Below are 23,092 nucleotides of genomic sequence, written 5' to 3'. Positions count from 1 at the left end.
CCGCCGGCACGTTGGACTGCCGTTAGCTGTCGCGCCGGTCACTGCAGTCCCTGTCGCCTCCGGAGTTGGGGAGTGAGCGGGATGAGAAGCTACGGCGGCTGAGGAGTCACCGCGACCGACCCTCCGCTGTCCTCGGGCCCCTTCGGCCCCCGCGCGCTCGGCGAGCAGCCGGGGCTCGCCGCGCCCGCCGCGTCCCGAGTCACACAGGTGCGCGCGCGGGTCTGCGGAGCCAGCGGAGCCCCCCGCCGCGACGTGCCGGCGTCTGGGCACCCCGAGGGCTGCGAGAGCGGAGAGCAGCCCTGGGCGGGCCTCGCGGGCCGTGCTCCGGGGTGCGGCTCCTCCCAGCCCGCCGAGCGGGTCCTTAGCTTGTTTGACTTCATCGCCTGCCAAAGAGGCCAAGAAAGTTTTTGCCATTTTGCCGAGACGCATCTCGAGTCCATTATGTGTACATCCTCCAGTCTCGCATAGGTGCTAGACGTTTGTCACAATTTACGGGACTAGAAAGCCTCGTCATTTTCCCGCCGAGCGGCTGGTGGGTTCGAACTGTTTGACCCTGCGGTTAGCAGCCCAGTGCATAAGCACTAGGCCACCAGGGCGCCCTTCTAGTCTCATAGTAGGAACGGTTTTTTATTTACAGCATGTTCCTCTAAATGTGGCACTCTGACGTATAGCTAGCTATATGTGTTGCCGGTGGCCCTCGTGGCAAAGTGGGATGATACATGTTGGACTGCTAACTTCAAGGTCAGCAGTTCGAAACCACTGGCCGCTCCTTGGGAGAAAGACGAGGGTTTCTATTCTCTTAAAGCATTACAACCCCGGAAACCCGCAGGGCAGTTCTCCCCTGCCCTGTAGGGTCGTCGTGAGTGGGAATCCACTCGATGCCCTAGAGCCTGGTTTTTATTTTGAGTAGGAATCAGGGTGTCGCAGGATTGCCCCACGGATTGGGTTCTTATCCTTGGCCAGTTAAGAATAATGAGGCAGGGAGCCAAGCCAGAACATTTCGTAGAGAACTACCGTGTAAAGGGAGACATGGCAGGGGGACCCCAGGCATTGCAGGCCACCCATGGTCTTCTGGAGCAAAGGAGAGGTTTATAAGGACAAGGGCATTGAGGCGGGAAAGACATCATGTGTATTCATAACAGGTGGAGAATTCTGGGAATTGGGCCTACCTGGGTGGGGTTATGGTAATCAGGCCCACGTGCAACCAGTATTCAAAAATGAAGTTCAAAGTAAAGGCTTCTGGGTAGGCTTTCATCCCAAACTGGCAGGTGGATGTGGAACTCAAACACATTACTCTGACGGGAGAAAAAACAACAATATCCTTGCAGGGGGAGAAGAAAATTGAAAATAATGCAGGCTGTTGTAATGCGTTACAAGCTTACATGTTAACTAGACATAGGGTGTGATTGAGCCTATCTGTAAAAATGCCTCCAAGCCCTGTGAACTTGAAAAATGGTCATGGGAGAATCCAGCCTCATTCCTAATCTGTCTCAGAAAGACCAGCTGAAATTTATTTCCTCAGGAATTTTATAAGGCAATATTTTACCTATGTCCAAGGTTCAAATGTTCTCAATATTGATTTCTAGCAGTGAGGTAAAAAGAACAAAAATCAGTAACGTGTTCTGTGCTGAACGGATCTCTCAGGACTGCCGTTGGATTCACAGTGAAATGACTACCCCAAAGGAACTGCCAGGAACTGCACCGGCATTGAGATGTTTGTGCAGCACATTAAAAGAAAACTCCAGATGCCAAAAAAGACCCGGGACGAGAAATTGAGGTCAAATGTAATTAAACCTCTTAACTGTGAGCACTGTTTCAAACACACTTTCTAAAAGTGGCTTGCGGTGCTGACGTTGAAGCGTTTTGGTTTCTGTGTTTGAGGATTGCAGCTTCAATGTGTTGCCAGGAAATCAATTTTTAATGCAGTCCTGGTGCAGGCAGAGTTGATGTTCACGTTGTATACCACATTAGGCAGTGTCAGAATCTTACAAGCTGTCAATTACTATAGGACTGTGGAAATATTTGTAGTAAACTCTTTAATGGCTCCTGCTAATTAAAAGGTGGGGTAATTAAATCAGCTATAAGTCAGATGGATATAAGTCGTCTGTTTCTTGTCTAGAGTTATGTATGATTGGGTCCCCTGGGTTTGGACTAGTGATTGAGATTGAGTATAGTTCTATATTTAGATGAGGTTGGGGCATTAGAATTACTGTTGGCATTTTGATAGTTTATGGGATTTTTGTGGGCTGTTTGACTGGAAGCTGTAGCTCAACCTTGGATGAATTAAGAATAATCTGTTTTGTTTTGCTTTTTGCCCTCTCCCCTGGTAGGGTAGTGGTTATGTGTTGGGCTGCGATATGCAAGGTCAGCAGTTCGAAAGCATCAGCCACTCTTGGGTCTGTATTTGTGGGGCTTTCTAGCCTGTAAAGAGTTAGTCTCAGAAACTCACAAGGGCTTTCTACCATGTTTCACAGCAGCGGTTCTCAACCTGTGGGTCTCAACCCCTCTGGGGGTTGCCCGATTCATAACAGTAGCAAAATTACACCTATGGAATAACAACATAAATATGGTTGGGGGTCACCACAACATGAGGAACTGTATTAAAGGGTTGCAGCATTGGGAAGGGTGAGAACCACTGCTTTATACAGTTGCAATGAGTAAGCATTGACTGGATGGCAGTGAGGTGTGTTTTTTTCAGTTTTTTCTTTTTTCATCCTAAATGCCATTGATTCATTAGATGTGTGTTTTGAATCTGAACAGAGGAAACTTTTAATGTTGGGAAGTCCTGTAGCAGTAGCCTTGGTGGTATAGTGCATTACACAGTGGGCTGCTAAGCATAATGTCAGCAGTTTGAAACCATTAGCTACTCTGAGGGAGAAAGATGTGGCTTTTACTCCCGTAGAGAGTTATAGTCTCAGAAAGCCCACAGGGCCATTTCTACCCTGTTTTATAGGGTTGCTATGAGTCAGAATTGACTCTGGCAGTGAGTTTAGTTTTCCTGAGAAACCTTATGGGATAGTTGCTGTGGGACACGCGTGTTTGTTTCAACTCTGTCATTTCCTACAGTGATCACCATCTGTTTTTCAGTTTGTGACTAGAATGTGGCTGTAGTTGCATCTACTATGAGAATTAAACCAGAAATGTTCCTCGTTGTTAACCATGACTTATGCAACATGATAGCATTATTTGATACTCATCTGAGGATTGATGACTGGTCTGTAAACTTGTAGGTATTTTTACCCTGGTTTTGACTCTAGAAGCTCACCAGACTGTGTTTGACTTCACACAGAAATAATGTTGATATTTGGACCCCATGTCGAACTTCTATGAAGAAAGGGCAACGATGATTGCAGCCAGGGATTTGCAGGACTTTGTTCCTTTTGGCCGAGACCACTGCAAGCACCATCCTAGTGCTTTGAACCTTCAGCTTCGCCAGCTGCAGCCAGCCTCCGAGCTATGGTCCTCTGATGGTGCCGCCGGCCTGGTGGGGTCCCTTCAGGAGGTCACCATTCACGAAAAACACAAGGTTCCCTTAATTTCTGATCATATTTTTATAGAGTGGTTTAATCTAGTTGTAATTTAAGGCTCCCATTAAAATTATAGCTGGGACAAGAGTATAATGCTACTTGTACGGTAGAGATTAAAATTTGGCCATCTCCATCAAGGTTAAATTAATGACTTTATATTGACATATATAACTCGTTGTGATTTTATGGTAAGAATCAAACTCAGCACTGGATTGTGCTCCCGTTAAAATGTCTTCCTCTTTACTTATTAGTGTATACTGACTGTATTTTGTATTATTTGAGAGTTAGATGGGAGAGATTAGCTATATCCACACAAATTTTCAGAGGAGAAAAGAACTGGCAGTTCAGCAGAAATAGCCCTTCTTAGAGACCTGGGTTATCAGTGTGTCAGAAAGTCATCACTCCTGCCACCTCACTCTCTTTCCTATGTCCCTTTGCATTCCAGTATCTCAGAGGGATAGTCTATATGTAGAATTTGATTTCTTCCATTTCTTTCAATGAGTAGGGCAGGGGGAGGTGTGTGCATGTTGTCAAGAGAGAAATCTGTCTAGATCTATAAGATAGGCAGGATAAACCATCCCGAGGTGAAAATAATGGGACCAATGGTTCTGGGGGGACAGGAGAGAGGGGGAGGTGGGAAAAAGGGACGGGGGAGCCAAAAACCCAGGAAAAGGGAACAACAAGAAATTTAAAGTCACTGACGAGGAGGGTGTTGAATACCTGGTGGGGTTTGATCAAGTGCAATGTAGCCGAGAGGAATTAGAGAGTTGAGTAAAGGTTGAACATGATAGTGGGACAGGAGGAAAGTAAAAGGAAATAGAGGAAAGAATTAAGAGGCAAAAGACATTTATAAAGGTATAAATATAGCCATGTATATATATAAATATATGAATATGTAATGATAGAGGTCTAGGTCTATGTATATATATGAATATATAACGGTAGAGATATAGGTCTGTGTACATATATTTATATGTTAAGTATCAAGGTAGCAGATGGACATTGGGCTTCTACTCAAGTCCTCCTGCAACTCAAGAACACTTTGTTATAATAACAGCATTCTGTGATGCTCACCTTTCCCACATGATAGCTGAAGTCAAAATGGGTGGATAAGCAAATGTGAAGAAAGCTGATGGTACCCGGCTATTAGAAGATATAGTGTCTGGGGTCTTAAAGGCTTGAAGTTAAACAAGCAGCCATCTAGCAGGGAAGCAACAAAGCCCACATGGAAGAAGCACACCAGCCTGTGTGACCACAAGGTGTCCACAGGATCAGGTATTAGGCATCAGAAGACCTGAAAAAAAACAATCATATGGATTTGAATAAGCGGGGGTGGGGGACACAGTGGAGGCCCAAAGTCCAACTGTAGACAATTGGACATCCCCTCACAAAAGTGTCACAAGAATGGGATGAGCCAGCCAGGGTGCAGTATAGCACCAATGAAACACAACATTCCTCTAGTGCTTTAATGCTTCCTCCCCCTCCCACTATCATGACCCCAGTTCTACCTTACAAATCCGGCTAAACTGGAGCATGTACACTGGTACAGAGAAGAGCTCTTGACACACAGAATCCAGACAGATAACCCCCTCAGGAACAATAATGGGAGTAGCGATACCATGAGTGTAGGGGGAAGGTTGGAGGAGATGGGGGAGAAAGGAGAAACCGATCACCCTCGTCCCCATGGGGATGAACAGTGGAAATGTGGATGAAGGGAGACAGCGGACTGTGTAAGTTATGAAAATAATAATTTATGATTTATCAAGGGGTCATGAGGGTCAGGGGGTGGAGGGAGTAGGGAGGGAAAAACGGGCTGTTACCAAGGACTCAAATAGAAAGTAAATGTTTGGAAAATGACGATGGCAACATATGGACAAATGTGCTTGATACAATTGATGTATGGATTGTTATAAGAGCCTCCAATAAAATGATGTATTTAAAAAAAAGGGGGGACCTATCTATCCATTGCAGAAACTTCCTGGTGATCCACATCGCACTTCACTTCTCTTCACCAAAACCCTTGTTCAGTATGGTTTCTTAGTCTCCCAAGCGTTTTAAAGTTTTCACTTTTAATCTAGATGATATAATTTATTTATATTTCTGATAGAGTAGTATAGTAGTATAATATATCTCTAGTAATTTAAGATAGACAGTTACTGAGTAAATCCTTGTTCATGAAATTCTGTAAGGTGAACACACACATCCATTAAGTTATTGCTGACGTTAAACCGTCTGGCTTGGTTCAGGCCGTGATAGGTAAAGGCACAGTGAGAGACTTGTAATCTGGGGAGTTTGGCTTAATTAATAAATCTTGTTTCATGCTACTGAAAAAAATGCATGTGTTAATTTTTAAGGAAAGCTGGCAGTTAAGGAAAGGTGTAAGTGAAATTGGAGAAGAAGTGGACTATGACGAGGAACTCTATGTGGCTGGGAATATGGTGATCTGGAGCAAAGGAAGCAAAAGCCAGGCACTGGCTGTTTACAAAGCGTTTACCGTTGACAGTCCTGTGCAACAGGTGAGTTGATGGCAATTTTAGGGTTCTATAAATATCTGACACTTTAAAAAGCCAAAAATGTTCATATTCAAATGTAACAGAAATGATAAAATGATAAAAGGTGAAGGCCTTACAGGTAGTAGAGACCCAGGATACACAGGGAAGGAAGGTATGGGGAAATGCATGTGGGAGATAAGGGAAACATTGCTGAGTGAACACGTCCTAAGCATTGGATCAGGATAATATGATGGAGGAGATAGGTGGAAAATTGTCCACATGGCAAGACCAAGAATGTAGAACTTAGTACTGCTGATGTGGAACGGCTCACGGATCATGAAGAATGGCAAGTAGCCGAACTTATGATCAGAATTAAGATCTGAATTTAATGGATTTTGAAGGGGAAAGAAAGGCTGACAAGGAAAGCCACAATGAGGAAGAGGGTGGAGCTGTAAGGTGCCATTGAGTTGGTTCCAACTCGTAGTGACCCTGTGCTCAACAGAACGGAACACGGCCGGCCCTGCGCTATCTTCACAATTGTTCTTAGGTTTGAGCCAACTGTGGCAGCCACGGTGTCCGTCCAGCTCGTCCAGGGTCTGCCTGTTTTCATGGCTCCTCCCCTTTACCAAGCATGTGTCCTTTCCTGATAACATAAAGTGCTATAGTGAAAGGACAGGTGAAGTTTTTTCTGAACTAAATCAGAAGCTTCAGCTGCTGATATATTTGTTAAAGCTGACAGGCAGATACAGGAAGCAGTGAACTGTTACTGTAAAATGTGTGAAGAATAAAATAGTACTGTGGAGATGCCTCTGACTGGAAATGATAGCCTTATTCCCAGGGATAATCCAGATAATCAGAACCTTCCACACGAGGAGTTATGACCCCAACTGACAAAATGCCAATGTTATCCAACTTTTTTTCACTGTTGGAGTAAATTCTTACGATAGATGTATATGCATGTATCAAAATACATCTGTAAGTTTATATGTTATGTTGCAAACCCCCAAATGTAAGTACATATTAGATTTATAAAGACAGTGATAGTAAAAGGCAATAATAATGAAGACTTAAGAAAATGTAAAAGCATTGCATTATATCAGAACTGACTTAACTATATTAGAAGGGAACCCTGTTGTAAGTTGAGGCCTGTCTGCGTTTGAATTCAGTTTTTCTGCAGAGTGACTATTTAGTAGTTAAAAAAACCCAACTTTTCCCTTTCTTTATAAAATTCAATTGCAAACATAGTTGATCTTGATCATTAAGTAGTCTAATCTCGTTTCCACTCTTGGTTTTTACGGTGCATATGGTGAGTTCGGGAGGAGGGAAAATTATTATGTGAGTGTGTTGATGCCATTCTATTACTTAGAGAGTATTGAGGGGAGTTGCTGGATGGTACACACTATTACTGTGCTCAGCTGTTAGCCCAAAGATTGGAGCCTTGAGTCTACCAGGTGTACCTTGGAAGAAATGCCTGGTTATCTGGACTGAAAATTGACACTTGGAGCTATGAGTTGGGGACTCATGGCAGTTGGCTCTGGTACTTATTGCTAGTGGGTTATTATTTAGATATAATTTTCTTAGGTAAGCATTTTGTTTTGCTTTTAGGCCTTATGGTGTGACTTCATTATATCACAGGATAAGTCTGAAAAGGCATACAGTAAGTTTCTGAAATTTTATTTTACCCTATGATTTGAAATATTTCATTTTCTTCTTCATTCAAGATAGCCACTCACTTGTGGTTTAGTCTAATATTTTTGTTATATATGAGTTTGTGCTTTTTAGGTTGAACTCCTTAGGAAAAATTCCATAAACTTGTACCTGTTTTTTTCAGGTAGTGATGAAGTGGAAAAATGCATATGCATATTGCAAAGCTCCTGTATTAACATGCATAGCATAGAAGGAAAAGATTACATAGCTTCTTTACCTTTTCAGGTAAATTTGAGTGTTTTCATGTTGTGTTAGCAAACATTCTTGAGTGGGTTAGTTTAAAAGTTATTTCTACTCTTATGTATTATTGTAGTTAAGAATGCGGTTTTTGTTTAAAATAACTATAGGGATTTACCCTTTGTCTTTTGAATAAAAAGCAGAGAAGCTGATTAAGTGAATTATGACATTTTAAAACATGTAAGATGATTATATCTTAACTTTTAGCTAATTTATATAAGTGGAAAGATTATAAGAACTTTTCTGAAAAAAAAAAACAACAACTTTTCTGAGAGGCAACTGTCATTTTACATTACATGTCAGAAACTTTTGGTTATATTAAATACTAGCGTTTTTCCTGTTTCTTGCTATGTTTTCTATCCCTAATGTTACTGTAAGATTTTATTACATTGTCATTTTGGGTGCGGTTTTAGCTACTGGCAAGGATTTCAGATCAAGTTCTTTTTGCATTTTAAGATTGCTCGTTTTTAAAAATATAGTTAACAGTGGTATTACTTTTTAAGTCCTTATTAAGTGGTAGTTTCTCCTCCCCCTCCAACTTCCTGACCCCCCCCCCCCTTTTTTTTTTTTTACCTATAGGTTGCAAATGTTTGGCCCACCAAATATGGACTGTTGTTTGAACGGAGCAGTTCTTCCCATGAGATGCCTCCAGTTCCACCCAGGTATTCAGTTTACTGAGTACAGAATATCTTTGCTTGGGCTATTTGTGTGTGTGTGTGTGTGTGTGTGTGTGTGCTATTTGTGTGTGTGTGTGTGTGTGTGTGTGTGCTATTTGTGTGTGTGTGTGGTGTGTGTTTACAGCATTACCCTACATGAAAAGAGGAGAGCTTTGTAGGAATGAAGTAATGTTACAATAAATGATGGCATGTAAAAAGTTGGAAGGTTTTTTTTTTAGAACTCAGGTTTCTGGTTGCTTTTTTAATCTGGAAAATATATTTATTTGCAAAGAAAATACAAATTTTGCATAAATGACTTTTTGTATTGGCCATGGATTGATTGATTATTTGTTTACTGCTAGAAAACCTTTACCTACACTGTTCAGCATGCTGCATCCCCTAGATGAAATAACACCTCTTGTTTGTAAATCTGGAAGTAAGTGTATTTTTATCACATCTTGTGTTTGTGGGGGAGGGAGGAGGACATAAAGAATACATTTACCAACATTTACTTGTTTTAGAAAAGTAATTAATTTATGCATTATAAAATGTTTTTTAATCTGAAGTTAATTTATGTTAAATAACTTCTTGAATACCGTAATATTAACTGTTTAATAGTTATTCTTTAAGTATAGTCAAAATAGAGTCTTCCCTATAAATAAATCAGTTGTGAATGCTAACGTATTTAGTGACCTACAGATGAGTCAGGGTGCCTGGGTGGCACAGTGGTTGGGTGTGGTGTTGGACTAACCCAAAGGTTGCTAGTTTTAATCCACCATGTGCTTCACGGGAGAAAGAGAGGGCAGCCTGCTTCTGTCAAGATTACAGACTTGTAAACCGGCGGTGGCAGTGGTTCTCAACCTTCCTCATGCCGCAGCTCTTTCGTACAGTTCCTCATGTGTGGTGACCCCCCCAGCCAGAACATTGTTTTTGTTGCTACTTCATAACTGAAATTTTGCTACTGTTATGAATCGGGTGACCCCTGTGAAAGGGTCATTTGACCCCCAAAGGGGTTGCGACCCACAGGTTGAGAACCGCTGCCCTATGGGACAGTTCTCTGTACTATGGGGTTGCTATGAGTGGAATCACCTTTATGGCAATAGATTTGGCAGCTGTGTATAGATGACTGTTCTTCAGCCTCTAATAAGTAAATGAATGATATGTGGATAAGCTAATACTGTTTTCTTTAGGGAAAAAAATGTCGGCCATAGGGTGGCGTTGGATATATTTCTCTATTTTTTTGCTCACAATTGCATAATTTTCTGGGACTTTTTTGTACAAATAGTTCTAGATGCTTATCTTTAAATTTAAATGTGACTTTGATAGGCTATTATAGTGAAATAATAACGCCAAACATGATAGGTTATTATAATAAAGATGTAATGATTAACCAGATATTTGTATTTATTGACCAATTTTAGTTTTAGGACTTTATTATAAATACAAATTGTGAAATCTTGTTGGGTAAACTAGAGCCCATGGAGTAAGTTCAGATTTACAAGCTAAGAATGGTTCTTACCTCTTTAAATTAGAGTTATAGATAAAAAGAAATAGATGTGACAGAGTGAATATGTAGCTCATCAAGATTAAAATATTTACTTTTTTACCTTTAAAAGTAAAAGTTTGTTGACTATGTTCTATCTCTTTTATGTTGGTACAAATTGCAGACAACTATTTTTTAATGAGACTGTCTGTAACTATCATTTATCTTATTTTTTGAATAACATATAATACCCCGGGGAATAGTTTATTTTAATATTATGTAGGATACCAAATTGTAAATATTTTGCAAAATCAGAGAAGGCATCTTTGGGTATAGACAAAAAGCTGTAAGAAAAATCTCTAAAATATCAAGAGTTGATATTTTGAGATGATGGAATTATGGATGATGTTCATTTCTTTATAGCATACTTATTTTACAAGAGAATCATGTTTTTGTTTTCTAGTATTCTAATTCAGAGAGTAGCATTTAGGAAGCTGTTACGTAAGCCTCTGGAAACCTATCCAGAAGAAAAGAATTAGTAGAGAAGGCAAACTTGGTAGAATAGTTGACTGTGAAGGAATCATGGACCTGCACCTGCTTTTGACTGGTGGGTGAGGGGCTTAGTGAAGAATCAGTGCAAAGTTAAATGAAAGCATTTAACTATCTGTATGTGTAATTGAACCTTGTAACCCTCTCAACTTTAAGGTATCTTAAAGAAGTTCATGTCCAAAGCAACTTTACTAAAGTTTCAAAAGTTAATTATGTAATATATTAATGTACTTTGCACTTTAATTTGCTTGGTTTCTATCTATAAGAATTTGGAGTCTTTCGTTTTATACCTGATTATATATTTTGTGTTTTTAAGGTCTTTTTGGTTCTTCAAGAGTGCAATATGTTGTCGATCATGCAATGAAAATTGTTTCCCTCAATACTGACCCGTCCATTGTCATGACCTATGACACGGTTCAAGGTTTGCATTCTGTATGGGCTCTCCGGAGAGTCAAACCAGAGGTAAGGATAAAGGCTAAACCACATCTTTTCAATATGAAACAGTAGTTAATACTGTTAATACTTCACAGTAGTTAATTTCCCTTGTTTTTGGAAGAATTATTTGTGGTATAATTGTAGATTGAGCTTTCTAGGAAAGGAGAATTTTTGTTTCTGAAGTAACTGGCATCTAACCTCAAGGAAATTACTCCTTTACCTAATTAGAGGTTTTCCCTCTCCCCTCATCTTTATTTTGACTTAAGGAAGAGAATGTTGTTTTAAAGTTCTCCGAACAGGGGGGAACCCCCCAGAATGTGGCCACTAGCAGCTCCCTCACGGCTCACCTCAGAAGCCTCTCCAAAGGAGATTCTCCTGTGACTTCGCCCTTCCAGAATTACTCCATTCACAGCCAGAGCCGCTCTGCCTCATCCCCCAGCCTGCACTCACGTTCACCTTCCATTTCCAACATGGCAGCGCTAAGGTAGGAACTGAAGGTGGACATCGTCAAAATAAGATGCCATATTGCCTAACTTGCTTTTCTGTCTTGAAGGATTTCTATTGATAGTGTTGGGGCATTTTTTTAAGGAAAGTAGTTATCCAATTGCCGTTCTTTATTATAAGACTTACATATTTCTGTGCCACTTTTCTTTGATGAATCATATTTAGAAGTTGCTAATGTCTGGTTGCCTCATTTCTATAACTAAGTGGCAGTAGTTTGATGAATATTAATTTAAAAATTATTGTGATTTTTTTTTTTGGTATTTGTATTGATTTTCTTAAGAAAAGAATGTGTGTGTGTGTGTCTACACACACGCATACTGTGTAGATACAAGTATATCTGAGGATACAGGAACATAGTTGAGAGTGTTTTTTTAGAGTGTCATAATGTAAATGATTAAGTTTTCTGAGGCAGAAAACGACCAAGAACTAAATTGTATTTCAGACGTGATTTTTCCACGAATGCTCTCATACATTGAACATTGGCCTGTGTGGGGTGTAGGTGTGCGTCTCTGATCGTGATGGACTCTCCTCTGCTTCACTCTGCAGCCGTGCGCATTCTCCGGCCTTGGGAGTGCACTCCTTTTCCGGGGTGCAGAGGTTCAGCCTTTCCAGTCATAATCAGTCTCCGAAAAGACACAGTGTTTCTCATTCTCCAAGCTGTACTTCGAACGACTCCTTTCTTGCACCAGAAACAGAGCCAATCGTTCCAGAACTTTGCATTGACCATTTGTGGACAGAAGCGATTACTAGTACAAGGTTTGAAATGTATATGTTTATATTTAAAGAAAACTGTTGGTAAAAGCTTTGGAAAATACTTGATATTTTGTTTAAAGTGTTCCTTTAATGATCAGTTATAAATACACAAATACTTGGGAATATATTTTAAAGCCATTTCAGTTTCAATTGAAGATATTAATGTTCTTAGTTAAAGTGATCACGAAACATACTTTTTCCATTTGGTATTTCTTTAGTAGCTTAGTAGTAATGATCTCTCAGATTAAAGGTAATTGCTGTTTGGATTAGGAAAAATAAAAATAAAAATTTTCAGGCTAGGAAACTTGGGATTTTATGATAGTTTTTGTAAGTTTTACCTGTGTGCTACCTAAGTGTCAACTCTATTTTGGAAAACGTAAGTCAGATCTCCTGTTGATGTGACCCTTCTTTTATGTTCTCTTTAAGTTTTCATTTATTCATTCATTTGGCCATTTGCCAGTGTCTGTAAATGCCTGGGGTTTGACAGGTAAGTGCATCACTGTCCCTGTTCTCTAAAGAGAGCGAACTCTGCAGGGTGGTGACACAAGGAAGCTTTAGAATGATAAATAAGTGGGAGTACATGGTGGAGAACTAAAGTTCACAAGTTTGAGTGCATAGCGAATTCAGAGAATTATAAGTGCCTGCACCTTGCTTGCACAGGGGAAAGGGAAAAAGCTTAGAAAGAGTGAGCACAGAGGGAAATTGCACTATGAAGATCCTTTTTGCGCCTGTCTTATTTCAGGAGAGCAGTTAGAGGTCCATATGTGGGTATTGTAATCCCAGTGTTAAGAGCAGAGCAGTAAACATGTTATTTGTGAGTTGTTAGCTTATCAGTGGTGATTGAGACAAGAGAGGTGAATTAGAATCAAATACTTTAAAGGCCAGATTCATAGGGGCAACGTGTAGCTGTGGGTGGCAGTAGGATCTCATGAATGAGCTTATGGTTGCATGAGTTTTATTAAAATTCTGTGTTTGTATTGAGTATTGTGTATGTGAAAGTTGAAAACAGAGGAAGGAACAATAGTTGGAACATATGGCCTTGGTGATAGAAACCAAACTGATGTGCTTTACACAGTTGATGTATGTATGGATTGTGATAAGAGTTGTAAGAGCCCCTAATAAAACAATAAAAAAAAAACAAAAACAAACTGGAGATCGCATGGTAGAATTTTGCAAGATCAATGACGTTTTCATTGTCAGTACCATTTAACATAACAACTATATACGTGGTTTTTGTCAGATGGAAAACACAGGTACCAAATTGACTGCATTTGCTGAAAGAGATGATGGAGAAGCTTAATATCTTCAGCCAAAACAAGGCCAGGGCTGACTGTGGGACAGACCATCAATTGCTCATATGTAAGTTTGGGATGAAGTTGAAGACAATGAAAACAAGGTCTTGATAACGAAAATACAACTATGAGCATACGCACTTGATTTACTGTGACATCTCAAGAATAGATTTGGGTTATTGAACACTAATGACAGACCTGATGAACTTTGGGATGACATCAAGAACACCATACTTGAAGAAAGCAAAAATGTCATTTAAAAGACAGGAAAGAGAGCAAAACTCTAAGTGGATGTCAGAAAAGATTCTGACACCGTTGAATGTAGAGCAGCTTAGAAGTAAAAGAACTGAAAAGAAAATTTCAAAGGGCAGTTTGAGAAGACAAAGTGAAGTATTATATTGAAGTGAAAAGACCTGGAGCTTAAATCATAAAGGATGAACACACTCAATATATCAAGCTTTAAAGAACTGATGAAAAGATATTCAAGCCTTGAGTTATAATATTGAAGGATTTTATGGGCAAAATGTTGAACAATGCATGTAGCATCAAAAGTAGATGTGCTATGAAGAACTGGTAGACATTCTTCCATTTCAATAGGTAGCATATGACCAAGAACCAGTGGTACTGAAGGAAGAAGTGCAAAGTCTACTGAAGGCATTAGTGAAAAGCAAGGCTCTAGGATTTGATGGGATACCAGTAAGCTGATGAATCACTGGAAGCATTCATTTGCCTATGCAGAGAAATCTGGAAACCTGGCCAACTGGAAGAGATCTATATCTGATATCTATTCCAAAGAGAGATAACCAAACAAAAGCCTGCAATTATCAAATAATATTATTAGTATCACATGCAAATAAAGTTTTGCTGAAGATCATTCAACAATGGTTGCAATAGTACATTGACAGGGAGCTCCTAGAAATTCAAGGTGGATTCAGAAGTGGATTTTGCATGAAGGATGTCTTTACTGATATCAGATGGAGCTTAGCTGGAAGCCGAGAATACCAGGAAAGTATTTACATGTATTTTATTGACTATGCAAAGGCATTGGATCAAAGCAAACTAGATGACGTTCCAAAGAATGGTAACTTCAGGTCTTTTTTGTGCTCGTGGAACCTGTACATCGATCAAGAGATAGTCGTTTGTACAGAACAGGGGAAAACTTCGTAGTTTAAAATCAGAAAAGGTGTGTGTCAGTGTTGTATCCTTTCCCCATACATGTTTAATCTGTATGCTGAGCAGAAAAATATGAGAAATTGGACTACATGAGGAAGAACATGACATCAGGAATGGAGGAAGGCATATTAGCCTGCACTATGCTGATGACCTTACTTGATAAAAGTGAGGAGGACTTGGAGCACTTGCTGATGAAGATCCATGACTTCATATGGATTGAAACTCAATTAAAAGACAAGTAAAATCCTCAACTGAGCCAATAGATAACAGCATGAAAAAATAGAAGACAGAAGTTGTTAAGGAATTTACCTATTTGCTTATTTGCATCCACAATCAATGCTCCTGGAAGCAGCAGTCAGGAAATCAAATGGTACATTGCACTGGGCAAATCAGCTGCACACTTCTTTAAAGTGTTGAAGAGCAAGGGTGTCACTTTGAAAACTAAGCAGTGCTTGACCAAAGCCATGGAATTTTTAGTCGTCTCAGGCATGTGAAAGTTAGACACTGAATAAGGAAATTTGAAGTAGAATTGGTGCATTGAATGTGGTGCTGCAAAGAATACTGAAAGTACTGCCAGAAGAACAAACAAATCTGTCTTGGAAGAAGTACAGCCAGAATGCTCCTTGGAAGCCAGGATGGTGAGACATTGTTGTGTGTTCTTTGGACATGTTAACAGGTGAGATCAGTCCCTGGAGAAGGCATCATGTTTGTTAAAGTGGAGGTCCAGCAAAAAAGAGGAAGGGCTTTGAGGAAATGGATTGACTCCTGGTTACAACAATTGGCTCAAGCATTACAACTGTAAGGATGGCGCAAGGTTGGGCAGTGTTTCACTTTTTTTTTTTTGCATGGAGTTACTTTGAGTCAGTACTTACTTGACCGCACTTAACAACAACAGCATTATCTTTTTTACATTTTTTTTTTGTGTGTGTGTAAAGGCTTTTCCTGATGAGGTTTTCACATTCTTTAGATTCTCACAGGAGTCTGTGATCCCCAAATAGTTAAAATTCTGTGGTATGGAGTCAGGTGTGCCAGAAACAGAAGTCCTGACAACATACGATGTTGCAGTTGGAAAGAGATAACTACCAGCTGCAAAAAGATGAAGGAAGAGAGTCAGGCGGGGGAAACCTGAGGGTCCACCCTGCAGCACACAAAAAGAGCACATCTCGGAGGCCTGGTAGGGCTTGATCAAGGGCAATGTAACCGAGGAATTAGTGAAACCCAAATGAAGGCTGAACGTGATAGTGGGACAAGAGGAAAGTAAAAGGAAACAGAGGAAAGAACTAGGAGGCAAAGAGCATTTATAGAGGTCTAAATGCAGACATGTAGATATGTAAATATATTTATATATGACGATGGGGAAATAGATCTATTACACACACACACACATGTTTAGTATTAAGGTAGCAGATGGACATTGGGCCTCTACTCAAGTACTCCCTCCATGCAAGAACACTTTGTTCTAATGCCACATCATGGCATTCCATGATGCTCAGCTTCCTGACACAATTGTTGAAGACAAAGTGGATGCATAAGCAAATGTGGTGAAGAAAGCTGATGGTGCCTGACTATCAAAAGATATAGCATCTGGGGTCTTACAGACTTGAAGACAAACAAGCGGCCATCTAGCTCAGAAGAAACAAACCCACATGGAAGAAACACACCAGCCTGTGTGATCACGAGGTGTCAAAGGGATCAGGTATCAGGCATCAAAGAACAAAAAATCCTATCATTGTGAATGAAGGGGAGTGCAGAGTGGCGACTCAAGGCTCATCTGTGGGCAACTGGACATCTTACAGAAGGGTCACGGAGGAGACTAGCCAGTCAGGGAGCAGTGTAACTGATGAAACATACAACTTTTCTCTAATTCTTTAATGTTTCCTGCCCTACCTTACAAATCCGGCTAGACCAGAGGATGTACATGGGTACAGATAAGAGCTGGAAACACAGGGAATCCAGGACAGATAAATCCCTCAGGACCAATAATGAAAGTAGTGGTACCAGAAGGGGAAGGTAGGGGAGAAAGGGGACACTGATCACAATTATCTACATATAACCACCTCCCTAGCGGACAGACAACAGAAAAGTGGGTGAAGGGAGACATCGGACAGTCAGTGTAAGACATGAAAAAATAATAATTTATAAATTATCAAGGGTTCTTGAGGGAAGGAGTGTGGGGGAAGGAAGGAAAAAAATGAAATACCAACGGCTCAAGTAGAAAGCAAATGTTTTGAGAATAATGAGGGCAACAAATGTACAACTGTGCTTGACACAATGGATGTATATATGGATTGTGATAAGAGTTGTATGTGCCCCCAATAAAATGATTTGAAAAAAGCTTATCAAGAAGAAAGCCACGTCAGTGTTGCCAGGTGTTAGAGAGTATGGCAGATGAGACAGGTCACTGGATTTTCAGTGAGGTCATTGGTGGCAGGCTGAGCAGGTCAGACTCTCAAGAGTGAAGTGAGGGTGGAAAAAGTCAGTAGGAACGGCACAAGTAAACGCAGGTACATACAATATTTGATGGCATGTTCCTGAGCATGAATTTGAGATACCAAACTTCCTAGACAGAGTGTCTTGGCCAAGTATGAGTTTTGATTTTGCTCAACTTTATTAAGGAAAAGGAAGTCTTTGTGACGTTTTGTCCTTAAATAACTCAGTGTTTGTGTTTCACCATATAATGTAATTTTACACCCATCCAAGGACTAATGTCTTTAATATCATCCGATAGTCAGTTCATCTTCATATTTTAGTACTCTTAGTGTAGGACGAGAATTGCCATCTGTCAATTAGAATTTTCCCCCCTCTTTTTTAATCTTCAAGTTATTGTTTGACCTAGGTAGTTTTTAGATATCCTGCAGAATATTCTCAAAGACTTTAACCAAAGTTGCTGTGGTTGATATCTGGACCTATGCTGACAATTACTTTTTTAAATGAACTATTGCAGGGAGAAAAATTCACAAGCCTCAAAAGTTTTCATTACATCTGACCTATGCGGGCAAAAGTTCTTGTGCTTTTTAGTAGAATCTCAGCTCCAGTTACGGTAAGAGCATGTATTTTCCATTGATTCTATATGAGTAATGTAGGCTGGTTTTTGTTTTTTCTTGTAGAGCAGACTTACTGAGAAATGAATTTCATGTCAATATTGACTTGGTTTAAGTGCACAATTCACTTAGTTTTACAGAACTGTGCAGCTGTGTTGCTGTCACCATAGTCTAGTTGTAGAGCATCCCCGTCATCCCTCAGAAGGTCTCTGGTGCCCATTTGCAGTCAGTCTTAGTTCCCAGGCAGCCAGTCATCTACCTTATGTTTTCATAGATTTGCCTTTTGTGAAACATTTTATGGAAATAGATTTATATCATATGTATTTTTTTGTATCTAGCTTCTTTCACTTAGCATAATGTGTCTAAAGATCCACCATATTATATAAAGTGTATGAGTATTCCTTCCTGTAGTGTGTAGTATTCCGTTGTTTAACTGCACTACATGTTGTGTATCCATTCATAAGTGGATGGGCATTTGGTTCTTTTAACCATTGTGACTGATGATGCAATGAACATTTTAGCAAAAATGTCGGTGCCGATACATGAGCCTCCCTCGATATCCAAAGGGGATTGGTTTCAGGACCCCTTGTGCATACCAAAATCCACGGATGCTCATGCTCTTGCCCTAAACTGGCATCATATTTTCACACATTCTTCCGTCTACTTTAAATAGTCTGTAGATTATTTATACTAGCTGGCTATGTAAATAGCACTTTAAGCTCCCCTTAGCCTTTGGGGATTGCGGTGAGCACTTCCTTGCGTCCCTCCCTCCCCTGGCATACTTTGGATCTGCAGGGGGATGAAAGCACAGAGGCAGAGCCCACAGATACAGAGGGTCAACTGTGTGGTCGCATTTTCTTGGATAGCTACGTAGGAGCGGAACTATTGGGTCAAATGGTAAATTTATGTGGAACAGTTTAACAAACTGACATCATTTCTTAGATAGGCTGCACTACTTTAACTTTCCAACAGCAATGGTAAGGACTCTGCTTTCTTTATAGTCTCAACAATTTTGGATATTGTTACTCACTATGATTTTAGTCATCTCAGTGGACATGAAGGGTTATTTTGTTGTAGTTTTAATTTGCATTTTCCTAATGACTTACGATGTTGAATACATTCAAGTGTACTTATTAGCCATTTATTTATCTCATAGGTGAAATGTCTAATCAAATCTTTTATCCATTTTTCTCTTTTATTTTGAATTGATTACAGAATACAGGAAGTTGCAAAATAGCACAGGAAGGTACTATGTAGCCTGCACTCTTTTCTCCCCAGGGGTAACATCTTAAATTACTGTAGTACATTATTAAAATCAGGAAATTAACACCACTGTGATTCATAGACCTTATTCATATTTTGTCAGGTATAGATGAACCCACTTATTTGTGTATGTTAATGGTTATGATTTTCTCACGTGTGTACATTTGTGTAAATATGAAAATCAAGATAGAGAACTTTTGCCGTTACCTCAGAGATTTCCCGCATACAATCTACCCCCTTTACTATACTCTACTCCTCTCCCCTTCATTCCCTAATGATGGCAATTACTAATCTCTTTGTCGTCTCTATAAATTTGTCATTTAAGAATCCTATGTATATGCTAATTATGTTTTGTAGCAATTTGTGTAGCAATTTCAGTGGTACACTTTACAGGTCATGCATTTCAGTAGTTCAGTCACGTCCATAAGAGTTGTGTAGCCATCACCACTATGAATTCCAGGGCGTTCTTCCTGGTGAGCCTTGTTAGCTTCCGCTTCTCTTCAGCCTCCTTTGCTGTGTCCCTCTGAAAATATTAATCCAGGTGCTGTCTCTGCAGGTTTACCTATTCAGTTTCATCTGCAGAAAACATACAAAAGTAAAACAAAACACAAAAGGCCCAACTACAGCAGAATGAAGCAGTGAAAGCCCTCTATTGACAATAAAGCAGAAAACATTAAAAACTGGAACATTACACATTGTATCAAGAGGGAGATCAATGACAAGGTGTCACATTTTAACCTCTAACTACAAGGGTAGTCATCCACCTTACAATATATTCTTTCTGATAGCAAGGCCTTTCCCATTCCCGGTGTGTAGTGAGAGGGGATTCACCAGAGACTTCCTCCACACAGGGTACCCTGCAAATGGGCTTTGGGCTCTCACTGCCATCCACAGCCTTCTGCAAATTGCTTGCTCAGAATGTATGTTCTAAAACTGCTCCCTACTCTGGGTTTGGTTTTTATTATTTATAATTCTTGGATCACATAGACTGTGCTTCTCATTTAAATGGCTGTTTGTTTTAAGACAAGCCCATAGGATTCCAGACAAAAACAAAACAAAACACAAAAGATTCCATACTCTATTCTCTGTGGTAGCCGGGCACCATCTGCTTTCTTCACTACATTTTGCTATAGCACCCGTATCTTCAATGTTCATTTAGTGAGGGTAGGTATTGAACTGGGCTATGTCGTAAGAATTAATTGTTCTTAAATTTGGGCTACAATTAAATGTGAGCTCAAAATGCATTTGTATGTCTATAGTTTATATATGTCCCTTGTTCACTTTAAAGGAACCAATATTATTTTGTTGAAGGACATTATAAATTAGCCTCATAGGGCATATGGTAGTTCTGTTGATATACTATTAATTTAGCCAGTGGTATAGAATTTAAAACACTGTCAAGGAAAAGAAAGTATACAAGCAAAAAAGAAGAAGAAGAAAGTATACATGTATAGGACAATTTTTTCAGCCAAAATACATCAATTGTTGATTTTTATAGAGGAATAACTTAGTGACTAGACACTATTTATACAAACAATGAGGGTTGGAAATAGGGTGAAACTTTTAATAATGCTCATTCACAAAAGTAGAACTGTACTAACCATGTCATAAAAAGACTTAGAGTATGGAAATAGCACATATATGGTAGGCATTGATTGGGCACCATCAAGGCAAGAATTTTGAACCAAAGTTCAGTGAGCTCCTTATACATAGCCTTGTGATAGTAGTCGCCTGCTTCCTCTCACACTAGGGACTTAGGCCCATGGAGTATTTCAGTTCCTTTCATCTGTTTTCCGTGTGTTCAAGGTGAAGTCCAGTTCGCTTAGTGGGATCCAAATCGAATCTAGGGGTGTGTTTATGAAGAATGTTGTACACCTCGAAGTGACTGAGTCTAAAGTCCTGATTGTCTGGGTCATCAAGGGCTGAATAAAAACTAGGTCATAAGTGCCCAATTAGGGACATTTAACTTTGTGAGGTTGTCTTTTTACACTCAGCATAGTGCCTTTGAGATCCTTAAAGTTTGTTGCATGTGCCAATAATTTGCTTACTTTCCTATTTTAATATTTAGCTGTGTGAAATTTCAAGAGAGTAATGATAAAACCCAGCTTATCTTTGGCTCCGTCACCAACATACAGGCCAAGGATGCAGCACCTGTAGAGGTAAATGCGGGCACAATGATTAAAAAGTTAAAAATCATTATAGTTCATCAGTTTTTTTCAGTAGAAAATTTTTTATTTTGCCCAGATGAAAACATGATTTTTTGTTCTCTAGAAGATAGACACCATGCTGGTCCTAGAAGGCAGTGGAAACCTGGTGCTGTACACAGGAGTGGTTCGGGTAAGGATCTGTGATCTGACTGCTTTAAATAACGACGTTGTTGTTCAGTGCCAGCCACAAAGAATGAAGCACTGCATGGTCCTCTGCCATTCATTCTCGCAGTCTCTGCTGTGTCTGAGCCCACTGTTGCAGCCACGGTGTCAATAGATTTTCGCCAACCTTCTACTTTACAATAGATAATGTCCTTCTTCAGGGTCTGGTTCCTCCCGATAGCATGATCTAAGTACATGAGGCACAATTTTATCACCTTCACTTTCAAAGAAGATTCTGGCTATCCTTTGTCTATGACAGATTTATTTGTTCTTCTGGAAGTCCATGATATATTCGGTATTCTTCACCACCACGATAATTAGCATGCATTAGTGTTACTTTAGTCGTCTTTATTGTCCGGCTTCTGCATGCATGTGAGACAATTGGAAATACCATGGCTTAGATCAGGTACACCTCAGTCCTCAAAGTAACATCTTTGCTTTTCAATAACCTCTTTGCTTTTAAAGAGGACTTTTATAGCAGATTTACCAATTACAATACACCGCCGGTTTGATTTTTGACTACTTATGGGTGTTGTTTATGGATCCATGTAAAATGAAATCCTTAAGAATTTCAATCTTTTCTTTCTCACAATGCTGCTTTTTGGTCTCGTTTTGAGGATTTTGGTTCCTTTAGTTGAGGTGTAATTCATACTGAAAAAATGGAGTCTTTGGTCTTAATAAGTACTTCAAGGCTTTTTTGCTCTCAGCAAGCATATTTGTGTCATTTACACGTTTTGTTCAAATGACTGCTTCTTGATCTGTCTACAGGTTCTACATGAGAGCAATTAAGATTCTGAAATCACCATTCTTTCCAGTGTTATCCATAATATGCTATGAGATACACAATCAAATGCTTTTGTATAGTTAATAAAATACAGGTAAACATGTTTCTGGTATTCTCTGCTCTCACCCAAGATTCACGTTATATCAGTAGTGGTATCTTTCCTTCTATATCCTTTGCTTTTTCCTTTTTTTACAGAAGTTTGTTCTTAAACATAGAGCAGGCTCTAAGACAACACTTCGTTCTAACTATAGGTGGCAACAGATGTTATAACAAGATGTTTACACAGGGATGGAATCAAGGGTCATCTTAATTCCACCTGTGGCCTGGGGGCCCTTCCCCTCAGGCTTTGCTTTTAGCTCCTTGGGTTTCTTCTTCCTGTTTCTGATTAAAAGCTTTGTCTTCCTTGTCCATTTCCGTGGTCTGCTTCTTGGGTTATTTTAGGGGCTTCTTGTCATCCTTGTGGCCTGACAGTGCTCCTGCTGCCCCTTTGCCAGGCCTCTCGATATCCGTTTCTATATCCAGTTTGAATAATTTCTAGCAATGCGTCTCCATTAACATAACTATTTAGATCTTTGATTTCGTTCGCTGGTAGGTTGTTTTCAATGTACAAGTCCAGTGCATGTTTTGTTGTACTTAATACCTACAGATTCCATTGTGTCGTGTGAAACTGTAGATGGTGCAGTTTTAAAAATGCTTTTAATTTCAATTGTTCATTGGTAGTATATAGAAATATAATTGATTTAGGTACCCTGTTAAACATTTTTACTTTAATAACTGTTTTGGTAGATGCCTGTATTAGTCTTGGTACTTTGGAGAAACAAATCCAC

The 23,092-nt window shown here is 39.7% G+C and overlaps 1 protein-coding gene across 4 annotated transcripts in view; it reads left to right on the top strand.

Annotated features, from left to right (window-relative positions):
- The window catches only part of ANAPC1 (anaphase promoting complex subunit 1), a 99,455-nt gene continuing 76,363 nt past the window's right edge, over positions 1–23,092 (top strand). For 2 of the 4 annotated variants that reach the window (XM_004707932.2, XM_045287103.1), the window contains exons 1-13: positions 1–207; positions 3,290–3,526; positions 5,882–6,043; positions 7,625–7,676; positions 7,851–7,951; positions 8,543–8,625; positions 8,982–9,055; positions 10,968–11,113; positions 11,353–11,570; positions 12,137–12,346; positions 17,753–17,848; positions 21,181–21,271; positions 21,384–21,449. In XM_004707932.2, the coding sequence (XP_004707989.1) occupies positions 3,314–3,526; positions 5,882–6,043; positions 7,625–7,676; positions 7,851–7,951; positions 8,543–8,625; positions 8,982–9,055; positions 10,968–11,113; positions 11,353–11,570; positions 12,137–12,346; positions 17,753–17,848; positions 21,181–21,271; positions 21,384–21,449 (1,512 nt within the window). In that variant the 5' untranslated portion in view covers positions 1–207; positions 3,290–3,313. Of the gene's footprint in view, positions 208–3,289; positions 3,527–5,881; positions 6,044–7,624; positions 7,677–7,850; positions 7,952–8,542; positions 8,626–8,981; positions 9,056–10,967; positions 11,114–11,352; positions 11,571–12,136; positions 12,347–17,752; positions 17,849–21,180; positions 21,272–21,383; positions 21,450–23,092 lie in introns of those variants that run through there. The other 2 variants (XM_045287104.1, XM_045287105.1) reach the window with 2 other exon arrangements.

Source organism: Echinops telfairi, unplaced genomic scaffold (genome assembly GCF_000313985.2).
Source record: "Echinops telfairi isolate 266 unplaced genomic scaffold, ASM31398v2 ScPeMD7_11;HRSCAF=52, whole genome shotgun sequence".
NCBI classification, from domain to species: domain Eukaryota; kingdom Metazoa; phylum Chordata; class Mammalia; order Afrosoricida; family Tenrecidae; genus Echinops; species Echinops telfairi.
The sequence above is the reverse complement of the archived record's forward strand: the minus strand, read 5'-3'. Positions and strand labels throughout refer to the sequence as shown.